Raw genomic sequence first — 21,496 nt, 5'->3', positions numbered from 1 at the left:
AGGTATGCGTTAAGGAGCTACCTCGTGGTCCTCCAATCGGGAGGCCCACGATGCTACGGCGCAGGGGTGGGTCCAGAGGCTTGTCTGGGGCCTACCACCGCGGCCGAGGAATGGTCCTGAGCTGTCGGTCCTGTGTGACAAAGCTGGACGGCCGAGGAGATCCCAAGGGAGGACCCGTCTTGGAGAGATCACGCAGCGTGCTGGTCTATAGAGGGGCCTGGTGACTCGGTTGAAGGACGTATCCAAAAGAAGTAATTATACAGCATAGTGTCGCCGGTTCGGCTTAAAGGTTCAGGCACTGTGACTGACTGTTCACTGCAGAAGATCTGATACATCCTGTGGCAGAGGATCGTGCAGATTTACCCCCCCAAGTGAGTCTGTGGCAGAGACTTTAGATTCGTGCAGCGTACTGGCTGCTAGACCGGTGAGAGAGGCCTATCCAGACGAGCAAAGAGTGCGTTCCATGAGGGGAATGCATTCCACATAATTATCTGAATTTTAACTGGACATTTGTCGCTAAGATCTTGTAAGAAGATATTTGAGTTTCTCCTGAAGGTTTCCTTTTCCGTCTCTTTCCTGCTACTTCTTAAAGTTTGACTGTTCAATAAAGCATTGAAAACGTACTCCAGTGTTGGTTCGTGTGTCGTCCAGCAGTAAACTCAACGGAACCCCTAGACCCGGTGCTGGTGAAACAGAGGGAAGCAAAGTGAAGGTTACAGACCCGCTTAAACCAGCAGCTCCACCGTGAGTTATTGCTACATATGTAATTACAAATATTTTGGTAATTTGAAGGGTACAATTATTGGAATTTGGGTGTGTGGTACACAAGAGAAATAAGGATGGGCACCAGGGATCTAGAGCAGCCATTCATAACCAAGTTTCAAAGACATGCTGGTAGGTTAATTAGATCCTGTTGAAAATTGGCCAAATATGTGTATGTTGTATGTGTATGTGTTTGTAAGCGTGTCAGTACCCCATGGAGCAAAGGACTACGCTATACCGCAGATGGACAGCGGCGGCAAAAAGCGCCCTGAGGTGATTCAGTTCGCATAGGTAGCACTATACAAGTCACTCATTCACTCATTTATTCAGTGGAACCCTAGGGTTCCTTCAGAGGTTGCTAGGGGTATCTTGAGCCATGGATAATTGACCTCCCATCTGACAGTGTCGGCATATTTCTGTGTCTAACGCCACTTGGCAGAGCCTCCAGCATGGCAACAAAGATCTTTGAAGGGTGGCATTCTGGCCATCACTGTAGAGGGGGCATTCTTCCCACTGACCATCAAATAACCCTTGAGACCTGAAAATTGTATAAAACTTCCTCTCGGATTTAAAAGTTGAAAAAGGTGGATCTAGAGGAAGGAATGGTTTTGTGTAAAAAGCTATTAATACATAAAAAGCTCCAACGATCTTTAAAGAATTTCCACTGGAATTATTTTTTATTTCGCAGACAGAAAAAAAAAAGAAACATTTCATAATTATTGAATTAGATGCCTCTCATGGGAGTCTGTGAATATATGAGGTCTGTTAGTTTCCAAGTGAACCTCTGACTCCTGACACCTAGAAATTGTGTTTATGGGCTTTGATGGTCTTTAAAAAAGGACTTTTAAGTTTTCCAGATGTTACCTCACTGACCAGTGATAAATGTTTATTTAAATTTCTGGTACAACTGATGGTGTCATTCGGATCCTCAGAACTTGTGAAGAATGACTGATATGACACACTTCTAACCCGTTTCTCATTGTTAATTCAGCAACATACTGCAACTATTAACTGATCTCCAGGCTACTAAATTACAGCTCAGCATCAAAGGAAGAAAAGCTTTGTTGTTTGATTCATCTGAGGTTTCCTGTAGAATGAGACTTGTACATCTGAGGAATAGGAAGAAGTGTCTGAATTTTATCCCCTTTGTTGTTCTATTTCCAATTTATAATATCAGCACACCTTTAAAGGGAAATCAAAGTGTAATTTTAGGGATTGAATAGTTTGAATTATTACTACAGTGTAATTTTTTAAAATACCTTTTACATTTTTTTAAACTTGCTATTTTTCTCATTGTAATAAATATAGGAATTTCTGGACTAGCTACAAGAGGGGGCTCTTAGTGGCTCAGTGCAATTATTCCACATCTCAAACCCAATCACTAAAATCTCATATAATCTTTAACACCTTCATTTAATTCTAAAAGTAATTTTCAATGTTTAGTTTCAAAACTGGAGCTTGCAGTAAAATATTCCAGGTGATACTGCCATAACTAAATGTAATTAATTAGAACAACCTTTCTCAGCCAAGGTTCTATACAAAACCTAGGTTTTCTCCAGAGGTTTCTAGGGGTTCCTTGAGGAGTGACAGGTTGTGCTTCAACCTAGTGGTGTCTGCATAGCTCCAGGACCAATGCAACTTAAAAGGGTTGTAAAGGTTAAAATTTTTTCTTTCTTCTGGGGTGCCCCGCCGGCGCTCCTGGTTCCTCCCCTTGATCGGGTGCTCTCTTGGCAGGTTTGCTGTTGTGCCATGTTCTTTCCAATTGGTTATGATAGATTCGATGGTGCTCCTAGGGATCATCAAAGATTTGAATATTTTTTTATAACCTAATCCTGACTTGTACTTCTCAACAACATTGTCCCTTACTTGTTTGGAGAGTTCCTTGGTCTTCATGGCAGTGTTTGGTTAGTGGTGCCTCTTGCTTAGGTGTTGCAGCCTCTGGGGCCTTTCAAAAAGGTATGTATATGTAATGACAGATCATGTGACACTTAGATTGCACACAGGTGGACATCATTTCACTAATTATGTGACTTCTGAAGATAATTGGTTGCACCAGAGCTTTTTATGGGCTTCATAACATAGGGGGTGAATACATAAGCACATGCCAATTATCAGTTTTTTATTTCTTTATGTATATTTTTTTCTAATTTTACTTCACCAACTTATGCCGCGTACACACGACCGGTTTTGCCGTCGGAATAAACTCCGAAGGTTTCTCCGACGGAACTCCGACGGAATTCTGCTCAAGCGGTCTTGCATACACATGGTTACCCCAAAGTCCGACCGTCCAGAACGAGGTGACGTACAACACGTACGACGGGACTAGAAAAAAGAAGTTTAATAGCCAGTAGCCAATAGCTTCCGTCTCGTATTTGCTTCAGAGCATGCGTCATTTTTGGTCCGTCGGAACAGCATACAGACGAGCGGTTTTCCCGACAGGAATTGGTTCCGTTGGAAATATTTAGAACATGTTCCATTTCTAGGTCCGTCAGAATTAAAAAAAAAAAAAAGTCAGATGAGGCATACACACGATCGGAATAGACGATGAAAAGCTTCCGTCAGACTTTTTCTGTCAGACATTCCGCTCGTGTGTACGCGGCTTTAGACTATTGTGTTCTGACCCATCACATATAATTCAAATTAAAAATAACATTGAACTAAAGGCTGTAATGTAACAAAATATGTAAAAAGCCAAAGGGGGGGGGGGGGGGGGTGAATACTTTTGCAAGGCACTGTAATAGGCTTTTTCTCAATGACTCCTGAATAATTTATTTTAGTAGGGGTTCCTTAAATCCTGATAATTATTTCAAGGGTTCCTTTAAGTTAAAATGGTTGAGAAAGTCTGTATTAGCGTTTACATTTATATTAAAGAAAACCTGTCACAAGAGAATTATGAAGGCATTGCTGGTCTCTGCTCCTGATTCTTGCACTGATTGTTTGGTTTCCGCACCCTCCGAGTCTCTTACCTGTAGCAATAATAGAGATGAGGAACAATTACTTTTTTCAGCTTTCGTTTGCTGCATACTTGTTCCCGCTCATGCTGGATTTATCATCGATTTTACTTGACGTGGATGCAACAGGACGAGTAAGACATCACATCGAACAGCCGAGATTCAGGAAGAAGAGAAGAGGTCTCACTGTTAGAGGCCAGGGGGAAAGGAATATGCCAAAAGGTGCTTCCTCCAACCAGTATCCATACAACTGGTCACATGACCAATTTTTGAACTGAAAAAACTGTTTGGGTGGACTGGCCTTAGATTGCCCATCATGGAAGACAGTTGTAACTAATGGCCAGGGAATTATGTCAAATGGACAGGAAATTATTTAAAATGATGGATGCCCACACAGAAAAATTGAGATTGATAACTCTGATGTACAGACATGGACTGATATACCTGGGCCAGCGTATAGCAAGCTGCTTTGTTGACAATAGCTAAGGGCCTGTGCATAGCATAGCATATCTGCTTTCATTTCAGTTCTTTATGAGGAAACCATGCTTCACTGCAGATGCATAACAAGTAATCCTATCCCTAGAGCAGCTGTGTAACTACCACCATGGGCTGGATGGAGGAGGCTCACCGCTTATCTCACTGACATAAGAATCCCATCAAGGAACACATTACCATACTTCAGTCACTGTGGACCTAAGCATAAGCTATCATTTGGACACAAGACAGGAGGGAAATGTAACAGTCAGTTCTTGCTGGGGATAAGTGTGACCAAATGAATACAAACACCAATGATCATTAATTAGTTAACAGGGAAATCCTGTATATAACTGATCCAAATAATGTAGAAATGTGTATGTGATAACTGAATTGTTTAGACTTTCAGAACCATGTTTAGAAAGACACTGTCATATTGCAAGTAACAGAGTTTTTGTAAAGCCCCTTCTGATCTAATCTTTCCAGTGCTCCTATGTCAATTCTACATGTGACCTTCTTCCCTGTGACAGTGATTTGGACTACAACAAAGAAAATAGTACAATTTAAATTCCCCCAAACTGTTATTAGTTGGATCAGCATGTGGATAGACTGGTGCAAGGCAGACAGGAATGGCTTGTCAGTCTCCAGTAGACACAAAATGGCTGGCCATTTGCACACAGACACCAACTCCCTATTGCATGAGTGTGAAAAGAATGGATAAAAGATGGCTTCAGCTCCTGTTCTCTGCCTGTAGAGAACTCCTCAGATGCCTATCCCCATTTTGGTGCCTAAATGTAGAGACCTCTACGGTTAACCCCCGAAAAGTCAAAATGCATCTGAGAAGTTCTCTACATGTGGAGAACAGGAGCCTGAAGCCATCTTTTATCCATTCTTTTCACACTCATGCAACAGGGAGTTGGTGTTTGTGTGCACACGGCCACCATTTTGTTGATGTGTTTTGGACTGGCAGCCAATAGCTAGGCTAGAGAACTGTCACATGTCCAAAGGAGTGACATTTCCCCACTCCTTGGCTTCTGAAACGAATCAACACTGGAGATTTTAGCGCTGGCTATACCGGAGGCAGGAGCATAGAGGGAGCACTGGCAAGGTGAGTATCAGAGTCCAAGGAAGGGAGGGGGTCTTTAAAAAGGCACTGTCACTCTGTAAATGTGTTTTGTGATAGCGTCTCTTTAAGGCTGGGATCTCATATGAGCCACATGCGGCTCATAGCAGCGGTACATTTTGGTTCACCATTTCAGGTCCCATTTCAGCCCAAATTTTGGGCTGAATTCGGACCTGAAACAGACCAAAAGACGCACAGCGTTTTTGTGCAAATCACACCAGACCCACTGCGGAGATATGTGAATCGGCTCCATAGAGAGCCGGTCAAAATCTCCTGCAATTGCGAATTGGATACGGGAAATCCGCATTCAACTCGCAATGGTGTGAACCCAGCCTTAAGAGACCCTTTAGCCAACCATTTATGAACAATATCCCCAAAGAATTAATATGTGCACTTCACATATTTTATTTTTCTGCAAAATCCACACTTGTAAAGACATCCAAAGCCCTCACATCTTGGCTGTGACGCCAGAAGCCCCAGCAGACTCAGAGTTGTCATAAAAATGACACCCTATGCCTATAGTGTTCCTCCTAGCTCCCTGTAAAAGGCTATGTATGAAACTTAGGGGCAAAAAAGCTGGGCCAGCACAAACAGTAAATAGACACTTTAAGAACAGGAGGGGGCTATGCGAGGAAAATTCCCAGAAGAGGAGGAGGCTGTACTAGAGAAGTGTCACGCTTACTCCTAACGCAGGTGGTCAGATACTATAGCTGGCTTCTGTGTTCTTCACCTATAGCAGCCCCCTATCCTATAAGGCAAGCAGGCCTACCAGTACTCGGTTGCCCTCAGGATTTATTCACAATGCTATAGCGCCTGGCTACCACGCCAGGGCATGCACAAACTGAGCAAAGCAAACGGATACTTGCGGTTGGCAGACAGGCAAGGTTTAGAATAGTCAGGGTCAAAATCCAAAGTCAAAGGCAAGTAGAGTTCAGAGGATAGCCGAGATCCTATCCAAGGTCATCAACAAGGTAATCCAATCTAGCAGAGCAGGGCAGACAAACAGGTAGCTTGATCAGGTATTACACACTCTATCACAAGCATGAGATTCAAAATGTTGTGATTGGAACAAGAGGTGCAGAAAAGACTTACAATAGGAACAACTGTTCTGATGACACCTGTCTAAGGGGATTTGGTCTCACTTTGATGAGATTTGCTTTTCCAGTTGTGTCTCCAAGGATGGAGCAAGAATGGAAATTTCCCCAATGGGACACAGTAGACTAAAAAACAACTCAACATTGTATAAATATTCCCTACAGTATCCAAAGGGTGTAAATAGCAAAAATGGAAATTAATTTGGTAATTTGACCGGTTGATAGAGAATACCTAGAGTCCTTCCTGGGTATTTTTTTTACAACTGTTTCCCAGAGCTTTTCTTCTGTAATAGGAGAGAGGCTACTAGGCAGTCAAGAACCTGACATCCTAAAAAAAATGGTGTCCTTATTCATACCCTCCACTGTATGGTGTTGATTGACAACACACTTACATAGAGCAGAACAAGGAATCTCCTGTTGCATCATGGAAGCTGAACCTTTTTTTTACTTTGTTCAGACCTGCTTAGTTATGACTTGTTGATGAGAAGGCAATGCTACAAACTTCTAATAATCTTTTAAACTCTTGCAAGTGTGTTTGACTGTCAGAGATCTGGCACTCAAAAACATTAAAGGACCAAGGTTTCCTACCTATAGCCACCATTTCAAATTCATCTTGTACTTGTCTGGATTCTGTAGAGTGTTCTGAATTGATGCTGTGAGTTACTGCACTTTTGGTGTTTGACTATATACACATGGACATTTGTAGGCACTAAATATGTGAAAAACAAAGTTTTTTCCCTTACCTGGGGAGCCACAGGAGGGACATACAGCTGGCCAAATAAGTGAATGGCTGTATGCCCCTGTGCTTGTGTAAACCCCAATGTTTCTGTGCATCGGCGTTTACCAGCACATATGTGTATAACCTATTTTCCCAAATGCTGAACTTTTCAGTTTGGAAAATACACGCATGGACAGTTGCATTAGCATTTGCACAGATTCAGGGGTGTACAGCCATTCATTTCTATGGCCACCTGTACAACCCACCTGTGGCTCCCCAGATGCAGGAAAACACTGTTTTTTTCATGTTAAGCTAATTTTTTGCCTGCAAGTATTTGTGTGCACAAGGTCTTTAGGAATAAGATGGTTTTGATTTTATAGAATAGATTTTTGTTTTCTTGAAATGTTATTGGGTGATGTTTGGGGTCAGTTTAGATGTAGATAGTGCTTAGCCATGTTCCTCTTCATTACTTTAGCTGTCAGGCATTACATGTGGTTGAGTGGTTACCAGTGACAGGTTCTCATTGTTGCATGTGATGTGTGAAGAGAGCGGGGGATTGTAGAATTTCTGATGTCAGGAATACCTCAGTTGGTAGTAGTATTGGAATCCCAGTGACAGCACATGTCATTGTTACGCTGCTGCTATTTCTGACTTGGCAAAGTTCACTCCTCTTCCGTTGCAGGCCTTTGTCCAGGAGAGACAGATCCCAGCCTTGATAGGACACGCAACATGAAAGAGTATTATTCTGTGTGCAGTCCTATTGTGTCTCGTTCACACAAACCCTCCATCGCTATGCAGTACAAATATCTCTATACCGTCCCTTTGTACTCCACAGAGCTGGAACAATCGCACTGAAAACAGAGAGATTGGCAAATTACTGTTTGTGTAACAGTTACATTGATACGGCTGTTTTGAAATGATATTCGGGTTTTTGATGTCCATGGTAGCGTGTAAAATATAGCGTACTTGATGGATCATTTTGCTGAAATGTGTCTGGGGAATGCTGATGTCTCAGAGAGATTGCCGTGTTGACAGCAGATTGTGAATGGTAGAACATTAAAGTTTATGAAGGAGGAGTGTAGTACAGTTTGGCTCTTGGGTCTATTTAATGCAGTTCCCAGCCTTGAAAATCTGGATTGCATTGGAAGTCATTACGCAGCTATTTTTTCCATACGGTGACATCTCACATAACAAAGATGAGACGTGTTAAACAGTGTAGACCAGGCATTCAAAATCACTTGTGTTCCAGAGGTGATTGCCCTTGTGATAGAAGACATTGGCCCTGAAACGTTTCGTAATCACTAAAAAATTATTAAAGAGTATCTCTACACAAATGGTAACATAAAGTTACAGTATCCTAACAGTCTTACTGGAGAAGGCAAAAAAAAGTACAAGAGAGGAAGAACTTACCTTTCCTGGAGAAGTTGCTGCTCATGTAACTAAAGCTATCAGCATCTTGTTTTAGTTGTTGGGGAATATTAGAGTTTAGATTGGCCAACCTTTCGCTTTAGCAGACATCATGGGCCCCAAAACATGGTCATCAATTTATTCTAGTGCAGCATTTCTCCAAGAAAGATTTTGGATTTGGGTCCTTCTGTTTTATTTATCCATCCAGTGAGACTGCAAAACTCCAAAAGTTCTAGCCATTTCAGCACTTCATAACAGCTGACAACAATACATGGTGCTTTCAAGTATGGGGGAACACGTGACTTCCTCCCATGTAGAAAATCATATCTAGCAGCCAATTACTAGACCCTGGCATTGTCACATTACCGAGGGTTGTGGTGTCACCACTCCCCTAGCGTCCAACATCAGGATATACTGAGGATTTGTGCTGGCTGTGATGGAGAAAGGAGCTGCGGTGTAGTGCCGACAAGGTAAGTATCAGTAGGTTGGAGAAGAAACTTTTGCACAGACACTGTCACTTTTTTTTTTAAATCATAAAAACAGGTCTCATTGAGCCCATGTTTTTGAGGCATTAAAGAGTTTGTGGTGAGTGTAATGACCTGCTTATGTCAACATTAAAACACAAATGCCAGTGTACACTAACGCTAATAGATCACAATAGTTCTTCTATTAGTTATTTTGTTGGTTTCCCAGGTGGTGGAAATGAGCAGACTTGTTTTGCAGCAGCTAGACATAGAATTAAGAGAACCTGTGCTCCCTTGGGTGAAATATATTCTGCAGTTAACGTTTAAAATGATTATGTATTTACATTTACAAAACTGATGCTTGAAATCTAAAGGTTTAAATCTGATCAGTAGGCAAAATCATATGGTTTGTAAGATGCCCCTATAAATGAAGATCCTTTTTTTTTACTTTAAGTTATAGATTGTGGTTAGAAATGCTGCCATTTTTCATTTACCATTTTGTTTAAATTCTGGATCAATCTAGCCATTGATTGTGGCTAGTTCTTTACATTCGTTCCTGTAGGACACAAGCAGTTGGACATCTACCAGCTTTCGCTTTTAATTAGGGGTCTACTTATATTTATATGCTTTTAATGATGAATAAAATAATAATTTTTTTAATCATATGCTTCTCTTTGTGCTTTACAGTTACCTCATCGGACGCCAAGACAAGCCTTAGAGGATGAAGTTGTTGAGAATAAAATTGCTGGCGTGTGGGGCCTTTGGGGACCTTGGTCTTCGTGCTCTCAAACTTGTGGCTTAGGAGTTATTGAGAGAAGTCGAACTTGTTTGACTCCATATCAGCAAGTTCCCTGGATGCCAAGATCAGAGCCAAACCCTCATATTGTTCAACCCCAACCTCAGCCTCCATTTCATGATGATAGATCTAATGTTTTCTCTATGGGACCAGCTAGGCCATCTTACCCATTTCATACAGAAGGAGAAATTGCAGCTGCCTATGTAGACCCTTACATGCCAAGAAACCCATCGTCGTCCCGCTACAATCTTTTTAACCGCAACACCAGACAAGAAACAGTTCCTGATGGATCCCAACTATATCCAAGACGAGAATACTCTCCCTATCATCGATCCACAACAAACCGAGGACGTGGAGTACCAAGGAACCCCGACACATTGTGGCAGCCATCTCCATTGGATGTCCCGCATAGACAAGATGCTCTGCGTGCTTCTGAAACTATCTCCATCCATAGGAAACCACACAAAGATAGTCCTATACAATTTAATGCAAGGAATGCTTCAAGAAGTGATGATTCTTCTGCACCATGGCCATTCTTTCCAGATTCTATTCCACTTCTGAAACCTGAAAGTTGGGAGGAAACCAACCTAGGACAAGCTTTGCCTCCTCTTACCCCTACTAAAGAGTCTCGGTTTTCACGCAGGTAGGTTGCTTCTTGCAAAAAAAACAAAAAAAAAACTATCATTAAAATACAGCTGGCAATCTTCTGCTGGCATCTGAGCTTCAAATTCCTATAACTAAATAGAGAGTTCTCATGGGGCAATGACCCCTCATTGTTAACACCACTTTACATGGCCAGATATTCCTTTAATTGCAAAGGCAAAGTGGTGGCCTTTCCTTGTATAGCTATTGGCCATATACCTTCCTGAACAGTGGAAAAACAGCTCGTATAAGCTTATTTACATTGTAATATCTTGGGAGGTCCAAGATCACCAGCCAGCCGAGTTAGTAAAAGCAAAGAGTCTTTATTTTTCAAAGGATAATCGATAACAGCTTACTTCAGTATGCAAAACAAAAAAAAAAAACAGTCCATCCACTCCTGCTTTAACTCAAACTTTCAGCTTGCCACCAGCAAAACCTTGCCCCTTAACAGGGTTGAAAGTCCCTCCTGCTTTGGGTTCTAGAAAAGGGCCACAGGAGCACAGGCAGCGTCTCAATAGCCAGACAGTCCACAACCTTCCCACAACTCTGTCCTCTTCCGCTCAACACCTCTACAAACACCTGCTGACAGCTTCCTGCCCTTTTCAGCCCTCTTTTGTAGGCGGGTTAACCGATACAGGACCAAGATACCCGTAGTCAGGTTTGGAGGGTCTTTCCCATCCAAAAATCTCTCCAACCCTCTGAATTCTGTGTCTCATATCTGGACTTAATAATCCTGAAAAATCTGCAAGTCAGTTTTCCCCCTTTACCAGATCACCCTGGAACCCCTCACCGTTCATGGGTGAGAGTCCCTGAGTACTCTTCCTCTTACAGAGACCACAACCCAAATTGTTAGTATTGCAACTGATGTCACATCAGGCAGCTAGGCCCTCTATACACCTGCCATCTTAAAAGACTCAGGTTACGGTTTTAAATGCCCATGTTAGTGGTAAATGGTTTGTCTCAATACTCTTAACTGATACATGTGTAGGAGAGCTTGTTCTGTTGAAAAACACCAGACATACTGGTCAGTTTACTAGGAACGTAAATAAAAGCCTAAAAAATAAAATAAATGCGGCCATCACATCTAGAGAATGGTAAGCTGCAATATGATACATTTTTGCTTTTGGGTTTAATACCACTTTAAGTAAAGTTTTACTGTTGGAGGGATTAAGTGAAAATGACTTTCTTTTGGGGTGAAGTGTTTTGAGGATGGTAAATGTTAAGAAGAACCCCACTGTTCTGTTTTTACATAGTTACATTGGTTCAGCTTGGACCAATAGAACTATGTATATATCATACCTGGCCAATGCCCCTGGAGGCTGGAAATCACTGAAGTGGACACAGTTACTTCAATAATCTTTGCTTGCTTCCAGGTGCTTTGCACTTTCTGAATTAATGCAAGACATTCTCTGATTGGACGATTTGGCGGTGACATCACACGCTCCACCTCATGTAATCAGAGAACCCCTTGCAAACAAATGTAATGCAAACCATTCTCTGAATGGTGCCCGAGCTGAGTGGCTGAGCTCTGGTATTCACAGTCAGGTCAGACACTGAGCACAGGACTCGGAAGCAAGTGGAGATCACTAAAGTAGCAGTGTCTACTTTAGCGTGTCCCAGCTTCCAGGGACATTGGCCTGGTATGATATATACATACAGTGATTACATTGGTTCAAGCTGGACCTGTGTAATTATGTAAAAATTAACCATGTCTGGAATTCATCTTTATAGTGCACCTAGCCCCTAGTTAAAGTGAACGTAGACCTAGTAGACCTTGGCAGCCTTATTATACAAACTACACAACAGTCAAGACATGCCATTTGTGAATGATATAGCACTGACATCAGACATTCTATTGTTGGTATGTTGCTCAGGACCTTTTTCCCATGCATTTTGCAGCACTGTGAGCCTGGGATACAGCTGTCATATTAAAGTTAGACCTGGGGTAAAAGAAGAGAGTCATAGACATAGGGCCTACATGACTGGGTTAAAAGGGGGTTTGGAATAGAAGGAGAATTTTTGAAATTAAAAGAAAATATGGTGTTGGGGTACTTACCTGATTGATGGGTCAAACAAGCACAGGAGGGGCTTCAAGAGATGTCTGAGGAGGGTCTCAGGAAAGTTGTCAGCTGGAAGATAGCTGGTATTGGGAAAACTTCCCACCCTTCCTCCCCTCTTAAGTTTATTTTTATGGCTATTGTCCTGCTGTGAACTGGTACAGGTTGGTCTGTAGAATGATAGCAGCTGGTGGAATTCAAATTCCTTGAAAGAGGACTCGTCTTTGCTGTGGTTCCCCTTATTTTGTATGGTTCTGGGACAATGAACTGGAGGTTGTTCATGATAGTATCTGCAGTTATTGGTGCAGTTGTCTTCAAGTCAGTTTTGTATGGCTGGAGGCCCACCTTACGTGTTTAAACAGGAACTCAGTTACTGTATGTAGAAATGACTCCAAGGACCTTGGGGCTGCATTCATATTGCACTGACTGTTATTATGTTATGTATACATTTTGTTACTTAAAGGCTGCTATGGTCATTAAATTACAGTGCCTCATACGAGTTACTAAGGTATTAATAAAGTGGTGGATTGGTGGACAAGTAGTATGAGACATATTCATCTTTAATACTCTAGTCATGGAGGTGCAAGTTATCACCAGACAGCTTTCGCTATTCTGAGACCCTGCTGAGTCCCCTTGGACTCAGCAGGGTCTCTCTGGAAACCCCACTCCAAAAACTACTAGCTATAGGCTCCTGGTACTGAGACCATTTGTACTATTGGTAGCATAAATGCATAATACCACTTAAAGAAGCAGTCTTTAAGTGGTACATCAGTGCCACATCCCTTTATAAATGATTTCATCACCCATTTCTTCTGCTTTTGCTGGTCCCTATGAGGTACATCGTCTCAGAGAGGTAGAAGCCGAATTGTGGCTTCTGCTGCTCTCCAGGTTTACCAGCACACGAAGGCTCTTATTTATATATGTCTCTTCATTAAACACCTACAGTATCTCACAAAAGTGAGTACACCCCTCACGTTTTTGTAAATATTTTTATATATCATTTCATATGACAACACTGAAGAAATGACACTTTGCTACAATGTAAAGTAGTGAGTGTACAGCTTGTATAACAGTGTAAATTTGCTGTCCCCTCAAAATAACTCAACGCACAACCATTAATGTGTCATGGGTATGCAGTAATGTTTGTCTGTCAGCCTACCTCTCAAGGTGCTCAGCTTTAGAGGCCAGCCACTCTCACATGGCTGCTTAAAGGGGTTGTAATCCTATGCATTAAGGTGAAAAAACACCTGGCAGTGACTGGCCCCCCAGCCCCCCCCCCCCGTTTTACTTACCTGAGCCCTTCCTCTGCCTGGGGGTTCTCGGCTCTTGATTGGATGGATTGATAGCAGTGCAGCCATTGGCTCCCACTGCTGTCAATCAAAACCAATGACGCGAGCGCCGGAGGGGGCGGGGCCGAGTCCAGCATTTGCATCTATGGATGCTCGCAAGGTAACCCCCCGAGAGAGAGCTTCTCCTAGGGGGTTATCTGATGCGGGGAGGACCCACAAGAGCCACCGAGGGACCCCAGAAGATGAGGTTTAGGGCCACTCCTTGCAAAACAAACTGCACAGTGGAGGCAAGTATGATATGTTTTTTTTTTTAAATGCAAACCTTTACAATCACTTTAAGTTATCTCTCCTCAAAGCATGTCTCTACCCCAGCCCCTATCAGGGAACTCTATATTAACCTGTGCACTGCAAAACCAGCCTTGCTGATCAATATTGTGTTTTTGGCTTCCGTGTGCTACTTGCTCTGTGTGCTACAGTACGTCTGATTCCAGTTACCAATCTTGGCTTGTTCTTGACTATATTTACCTGCTTGTTAACCCGACCTTTGTCTATCTCCTGACTATCTTTACCTGCTTGTTGCCCTGACTTTTGGCTATCTCCTGACTATCCTTTGTTGTCGCAGTCTGCTGCTTCCTCTCTACCTCCATATAGTCTACCGTAAGCGTGAGCTAGGAGGCCCTAGGGGTCGCAACCTGGAGCCAGACTGCAGCTAAATCCATCCCCACTAGGGGCCTCTGGTGAACACCTGCTGGCCCTTAGATTCCGTGCCCTGGGAAATCTCATGCTCTAGCTCCCAGTGTCACACATGTTGGTTCTACAGAGTACCTGCTCTCCTGTATCACTTAGAGCTCCATCTGCAGCAGTCAGCCATAGGGTCCACTACCTTGCGGTGCACTCCAGACCCCAACGGGGTGCATCTGTCAACTGGACTCAGGTGACCTGACATAATGTCTACACTGCTGGCAACAAAAGTGAGTACACCCCTAAGTGAAAATGTCCGAATTGGGCCCAATTAGCCATCCCCCCCCCCCGGTGTTATGTGACTTGTTAGTGTTACAAGGTCTCAGGTATGAATGGGGAGCAGATGTGTTAAATTTGGTGTTATCCCTCTCACTCTCTCATACTGGTCACTTCACTGGGAGTTCAACATGGCAGCTCCTGGCAAAGAACTCTGAGGATCTGAAAAAAAAGAATTGTTGCTTTACATAAAGATGGCCTAGGCTATAAGAAGATTGCCAAGACCCTGAAACTGAGCTGCAGCATGTGTGCCAAAACCATACAGCGGTTTAACAGGACAGCTTTCACTCAGAACTGGTCTCACTATGGTCGACCAAAGAAGTTGAGTGCACGTGCTCAGTGTCATATCCAGAGGTTGTCTTTGGGAAGTAGACGTACGAGTGCTGCCAGCATTGCTGCAGAGGTTGAAGGGGTGGGGGGTCAGCCTGTCAGTGCTCAGACCATACACCACACACTGCATCAAATTGTCGTCCCGGAAGGAAGCCTCCTCTAAAGATGATGCACAAAAAAGCCAGAAAACAGTTTGCTGAAGACAAGCAGACTAAGAATATGGATTACTGGAACCATGTCCTGTGGTCTGATGACACCAAGATAAACTTATTTGGATCAGATGGTGTCAAGCGTGTTTGGCGGCAACCAGGTGATGAGCACAAAGACAAGTGTGTCTTGCCTACAGTCAAGCATGGTGGTGGGAGTGTCATGGTCTGGGGCTGCTTGAGTGCTGCCTGCACTCGGGAGCTTTAGTTCATTGAGGGAACCATGATTGCCAACATGTACTGTGACATACTGAAGCAGAGCATGATCCCCTCCCTTCGGAGACTGGGCCGCAGGGCAGTATTCCAACATGATAACGACCACAAACACACCTCCAAGACGACCACTGCCTTGCTAAAGAAGCTGAGGGTAAAGGTGATGGACTGGTCAAGCATGTCTCCAGACCTAAACCCTATTGAGCATCTGTGGGGTATCCTCAAACAGAAGGTGGCGGAGTGCAAGGAATCTAACATCCACCAGCTCAGTGATGTTGTCATGGAGTACTGGAAGAGGACTCCAGTGGTAACCTGTGAAGCTCTGGTGAACTCCATGCCCAAGAGGGTTAAGGCAGTGCTGGAAAATAATGTTGCCCACACAAAATATTGACACTTTTGGCCCAATTTGCACATTTTCACTTAGGAGTGTACTCACTTTTGTTGCCAGCAGTTTAGACATTAATGGCTGTGTGTTGAGTTATTTTGAGGGGACAGCAAATTTACACTGTTATACAAGCTGTACACTCACTACATTACATTTTAGCAAAGTGTAATTTATTTAGTGTTGTCACATGAAAAGGTATAATAAAATATTTACAAAAATGTGAGGAGTGTACTCAATTTTGTGAGATACTGTAAATCTTTCTACTTGTCCCTGTATAAGATTCTATGTTTAAATGTGTTTTATAGCTTTATTTTGTTTCTGAACACCTATTGTAAAGCTGTCATGTAATATAAATTGGTGTTTTTTGGAATGAACATTTTGTCTGATTCCAATACAGTTACTTTGAAAACTTGGACCAATTTACAATAAAGTGTTAGTCTTTTGAAATTTCACCTTTTAATATTTTTTTAATGCAGGAGATGTGATTTACAGAGTAGCCAAAACAATCCTGATTTTTGGATATCAATCATGTTTATTTTAAGCAAAAGAAATTGTTGGAAATTTATACTTAATCTCTGCAGAAAAAGCAATTAAGTGTTTAAATGTCCTTGCAACTTTCTTAATGCCTTGTATGGGCAGTAGCTCCTTGGAATCTGTTTTCCTTTGCCGTTCTGTGCCTTGTGCCAAGAATTACGGATGAGGTGAAAGGGGATTTTGGATTTTTTTTAGCCAAACGATAACATTGCAATTAATATACCCCTCATCATGAATCATGGATTGCAGCTGGCCTAAATTATGCATATTAATTATTGTTATCAGGGGGAACGTTTGCAGCATTCTAAATGTTTACTTGAGTAATAATTTGGGAAGTTTAAGAAATTCATCAACTGATTTTGGTTTGTCTTTTTACTTTTAGATCTCGAGTTAGAAATGCAATCAAACCAGGAAAATATGGTTATGGGAAGGTACCATTTGCTTTGCCACTTCATACTGAAAAGGAGGAATCACAGAGGTCCAAGAGACACCATAAAATTATGACCTTTAGCACGACGGCAAGTCCCAGACAAGATAACAGGAAAGAGCTTAGGCCAACTAAACCATCAATGGAAAGCCAGAGAATGCTCAATAATCAGTCTCCCAGTCAGGCCACAGATATCATTGGGACGTCTTCTAAAAGGAGATTACAGTTAGTAAAGAAGCCAAAAAGGTTTAGGCAATCTGATTACTCATCATGGACAGAGTCACCAGAATATGATTTTAGCATTGGAAAGAATGTTGATTCTGCAGAAGCAGCCCCAAAATTGAAATCCTCCATCAAAGGGACAGATGGCAATCAAGATTCCCAGTTTGTTATTTGGGATTCCTGGGTTGACTTTGATGGTCATAGAGACACTTCAGAAAAAGCTAGAGTAGAAGATCCAGAGGAACTTAACAACAGGAGAACAATGTATGAAAATGTATTGGCTGCCAAAAAACTACCTCAGATCCATAAGATATCCTCAACACCAATGTCACCTGTAAATCAAGCATTGAAGCATGTTGAAGAAGATGAGCTTATCAGGACAAGTATATTGAAAAGTTCCGCTACCCAAGTAAAAAAAGAGAACAGTAAGAAGATCTTATCCACAAAGATAACTGGTACAGTGAGACCGATGCAAAGCAAGCTATTAGGTCATAGAGTGGATGTTTCAATAAAAAATAGGCAGCCAGCAGAAAGCGAGAGAAATCATCATGATAGGAGATTTATTTATGAACATTCTAATAGACAGGTCACAAAGACAATACAAAATAATGATTCCATCAGTGATGAAGCAACAGAAAATGAGCAAAAGGCAGAGATGTCACACCAACCAAGATCCCGCAGCCAGAGACAAAGTCCGTACAGACATAACACAGATAGTAGTAGGGCCTATCACAGTCTGTATAAAGATAACCCAGTTCAGGGAGATCCCTGGACTTCGCTGGGAAGAAATCTGCCAATGACTTTTGACAGAGGGCAGGATCAAAGGTCAAGTCAGCATCAGAACACCGAACTTCCTCAGTGGAACTTGTATAATCCAGGAACAGAGGAATTCCATTGTGAGGGTGAAAAGAAACAGTACAAGTCGTGCAACCAAGAGGTATGCTATAAATCACAATATGATTACACATCAGGCCTTTTTAGAGCCATGCGTTTAGAGTGGCTGCCAGTTATCTAGTTCCCCTCCATCATGCTGGTGCTCTAAGAAAAAAAGTTGGTTTGAAGTGACTCAACTTCTTCTCAGAGTGAAAAAGGACGTTGCTTCCATTTTCTCCAAGTGGGATTGCTATTACCTGTTCCTGTGAGCAGAGGCGTAGCTTGAAGTTTCTGGGCCCCGATGCAAAAGTTGTCCGGGGGCCCCTCACTACCACCTGCCCCTTCCACTGCACACCAAGATACTCCCATTACGCGCCAAGATACTCCAAGTGGCTAAAGAGTTATTTCAGAGATTTATGTACATATTGAGAGGGTAATTCAAAATATTTTGTAGAAACCATCCTAGTAATCACATGACAACAATGCCCCCTTCCCCCATTCTAGTGATGACATGACCTCTCCCCCATCCTAGCGATGACATGACCTTGCCCCCCATCCTAGTAATGACATGACCTTGTCCCTTCCTCCCCCTTTATTCTATTAATGGCATGACCTCACCTCCCTCCCCCATCCTAGTAAGGACATCACCTTGTCCCTTCCTCCCCCTTTATACTATTAATGGCATGACCTCACCTCCCTCCCCCATCCTAGTAAGGACATGACCTTGTCCCTTCCTCCCCCTTTATACTATTAATGGCATGACCTCACCTCCCTCCCCCATCCTAGTAAGGACATGACCTTGTCCCTTCCTCCCCTTTATACTATTAATGGCATAACCTCACCTCCCTCCCCCATCCTAGTAAGGACATGACCTTGTCCCTTCCTCCCCTTTATACTATTAATGGCATAACCTCACCTCCCTCCCCCATCCTAGTAAGGACATGACCTTGTCCCTTCCTCCCCCTCTATCCTATTAATGACATGACCTCAACCTCCCTCCCCCATCCTAGTAATGACATGGCCTTGTCCCCACCCCCATACCAGTAATGACATGACCCCAGCCAATGAGAGCAGAGGAAGGGTGTGGACTGGGGAGATGCAAACAACTGGAAGCTGATTAATGGATTATAGAACTTGGCTTGGGCCCTGGGGGACACAAGGTGGATTGGAGCTGGACTCCAGCTCTGGGATTTTGTGGAGGTAATCAAATGTAATATGACAGCAGGGAGTAGAGCTGTAGGCCCCCTGGAGCTAGGGGTGGGGTCACAATTGCAACCCCTGCAACCCCTAATGCTATGCCCATGCCTGTGAGACTATTACGTGCTTCAGTAAGCTTTAACCAATGAAATCTGCCAAAGCTGCTGTTGCCTAATTTAGATTTTGGATGAAAATTGGCCTTGCCATTCCTTTATGTTTATGACATGTCAGGAGGCAAGGACATTAACTTAAATTGATGCAAATGGTCACTTTTATAGAAAATAGCGCACTGAAGTTTGAAGTGACCTGCATGCAACCAGTAAATGGCCCTTCATTGAGGAAATAGAGGACATGTCCAATAACAGTCATCCAGTTTTGCTTCCTTGGCAGTCCAACCAGTTCAATCATTGCAATTTAGAGACACAGACCAAATTTGTTTGGGTCAGTATGTCACTTCTTATCCCTCATACCTTTTAGTGTCAAAGTCCTGACAGTTAATCTTAACACCCCGTTTTAAAGCTGGACTCCAGGCAAATATAAAAGATGCATAATAAAGGAGATCTCAACTGTATCTGAGCACCGCAAACAAAAAACCCTATTTAATTAATTTTTAATATTCAAAGCAAACTCATCCACGCTCCATGCTTTATGTTCTTGAGAAAGCACTTTGAAAAACGTCTGCAAGTCTTTCTAGCTTTGTCCATCTTGAGTAAAGGCAGATGATTCAAGTGGCATTTACTTCCTGGAATCCATGTGCCCTTAGTTCAGGCATGCAGACAGGAGGGTGTGCCTAGCTGAGAAAGCCCCTCTCTTCCATGTGAAGACTTCTGGGATCTGTGACATCGTTTTGGCCTAGGCTAGAAACCAGAAAGAAACTAAAGAAATGTAAAAAAAAAAAAAAAAAAAGTTTCAAATAAGCAAATATAATGTTGTTATTATTATTTAAGATACTTATAAAGCACCGTCAATTTACGCAGCGCCTTACATATACATTGTACATTATATATTGTACATTCACATTGGTCCCTACCCTCAAGGAGCTTACAATCTAAAGTCCCTAACTCACATTCAAATACTAGGGCCAATTTAGACAGAACCCAATTAACCTACTAGCATGTCTTTGGAATGTGGGAGGAAACCGGAGAATATACTTTCTATCTATTTACTAGTACTAGCAGCATAAGAATTAAAATAGTTGTGTTTGAGAGAGCTTCATTCTGTTTAAATGCAGATCTGTATTCATTAAAACATCATTAATGTATTTTTTAAATGCAAGCAGGCTAAGTACCTAAATTGGAATTGTTATACGCTTCTGGTAATTCCTAGAACAGAGCTTAGACTAGGTGAAGGAGAAGTAGTACAAGAAGGCAATCAGTTGTGCTGCAGTACAAGGAGTATGCTGATAGGAAGAGAGAGCAAAGTGTTGAGCCCATTGGTGTGCTGATTCATATTTCACTGTCTAGTCACAGGCTGGGGGAGGGATAAGACATGTTAGGCTGGGTTCACGTACACTATATTACCAAAAGTATTGGGACGCCTGCCTTTACACGTATATGAACCTTAATGGCATCCCAGTCTTGGTCTGTTGAATTGGCCCACCCTTTGCCGTTATAACAGCTTCAACTCTTCTGGGAAGGTTTAGGAGTGTGTCTATGGGAATGCTTGACCATTCTTCCAGAAGCGCATTTGTGAGGTCAGGCACTTATGTTGGACGAGAAGGCCTGGATTGCAGTCTCCACTAATTCATCCCAAAGGTGTTCTATTGGGTAGAAGGCAGGCCAGTTAGGTTCCTCCACCCAAAAATTGCTCATACATATCTTTATGGACCTTGCTTTGTGCACTGGTGCGCAGTCATGTTGGAACAGGAAGGGGCCATCCCCAAACTGTTCCCACAAAGTTGGGAGCATAAAATTGTCCAAAATGTCTTGGTATGCTGACGCACCTTTACACGCCTATACTCAACATTACTCAGGTCTTTACACACTGTTTTTTACTCAAGGACTGTCCACAAGTTCCTAAGTAAACATCAGTAAATTATGATGCCAGTATGCAAGGGGCCTTATAGACGAGTAAATTACTGCAGTCAAATAAAAAGTTCCCTATTTTTGTTTTACTGTTCTGTACTCAACGCTGTATTACTGATCTTTACTTGTGTGGAATGTCCCATAGATGACAATGCATCTCATTTCAGATCAGTAAAAAGCTCAACACTTTTTACTGCTGTGTGCAAGAGGCCTTAAACTTAACCCCTAATCTATCTCCGAAGACTATCCTGAACACTAAACCCTAAAGCCTACAGACCCGTACACATGATC

The 21,496-nt window shown here is 42.5% G+C and overlaps 1 protein-coding gene across 3 annotated transcripts in view; it reads left to right on the top strand.

Moving 5' to 3' along the window:
- The window catches only part of ADAMTSL4 (ADAMTS like 4), a 307,238-nt gene that overhangs the window by 117,403 nt on the left and 168,339 nt on the right, over nt 1–21,496 (top strand). For all 3 annotated transcript variants that reach the window (XM_073610837.1, XM_073610838.1, XM_073610836.1), the window contains 2 exons: nt 9,681–10,432; nt 16,845–18,048. In XM_073610837.1, the coding sequence (XP_073466938.1) occupies nt 9,681–10,432; nt 16,845–18,048 (1,956 nt within the window). The remainder of the gene's footprint in view (nt 1–9,680; nt 10,433–16,844; nt 18,049–21,496) is intronic.

The sequence above is a fragment of the Aquarana catesbeiana genome, linkage group LG13 (genome assembly GCF_042186555.1).
Source record: "Aquarana catesbeiana isolate 2022-GZ linkage group LG13, ASM4218655v1, whole genome shotgun sequence".
Lineage (NCBI taxonomy): Eukaryota > Metazoa > Chordata > Amphibia > Anura > Ranidae > Aquarana > Aquarana catesbeiana.
This window is presented reverse-complemented; position numbering and strand designations above follow the sequence as displayed.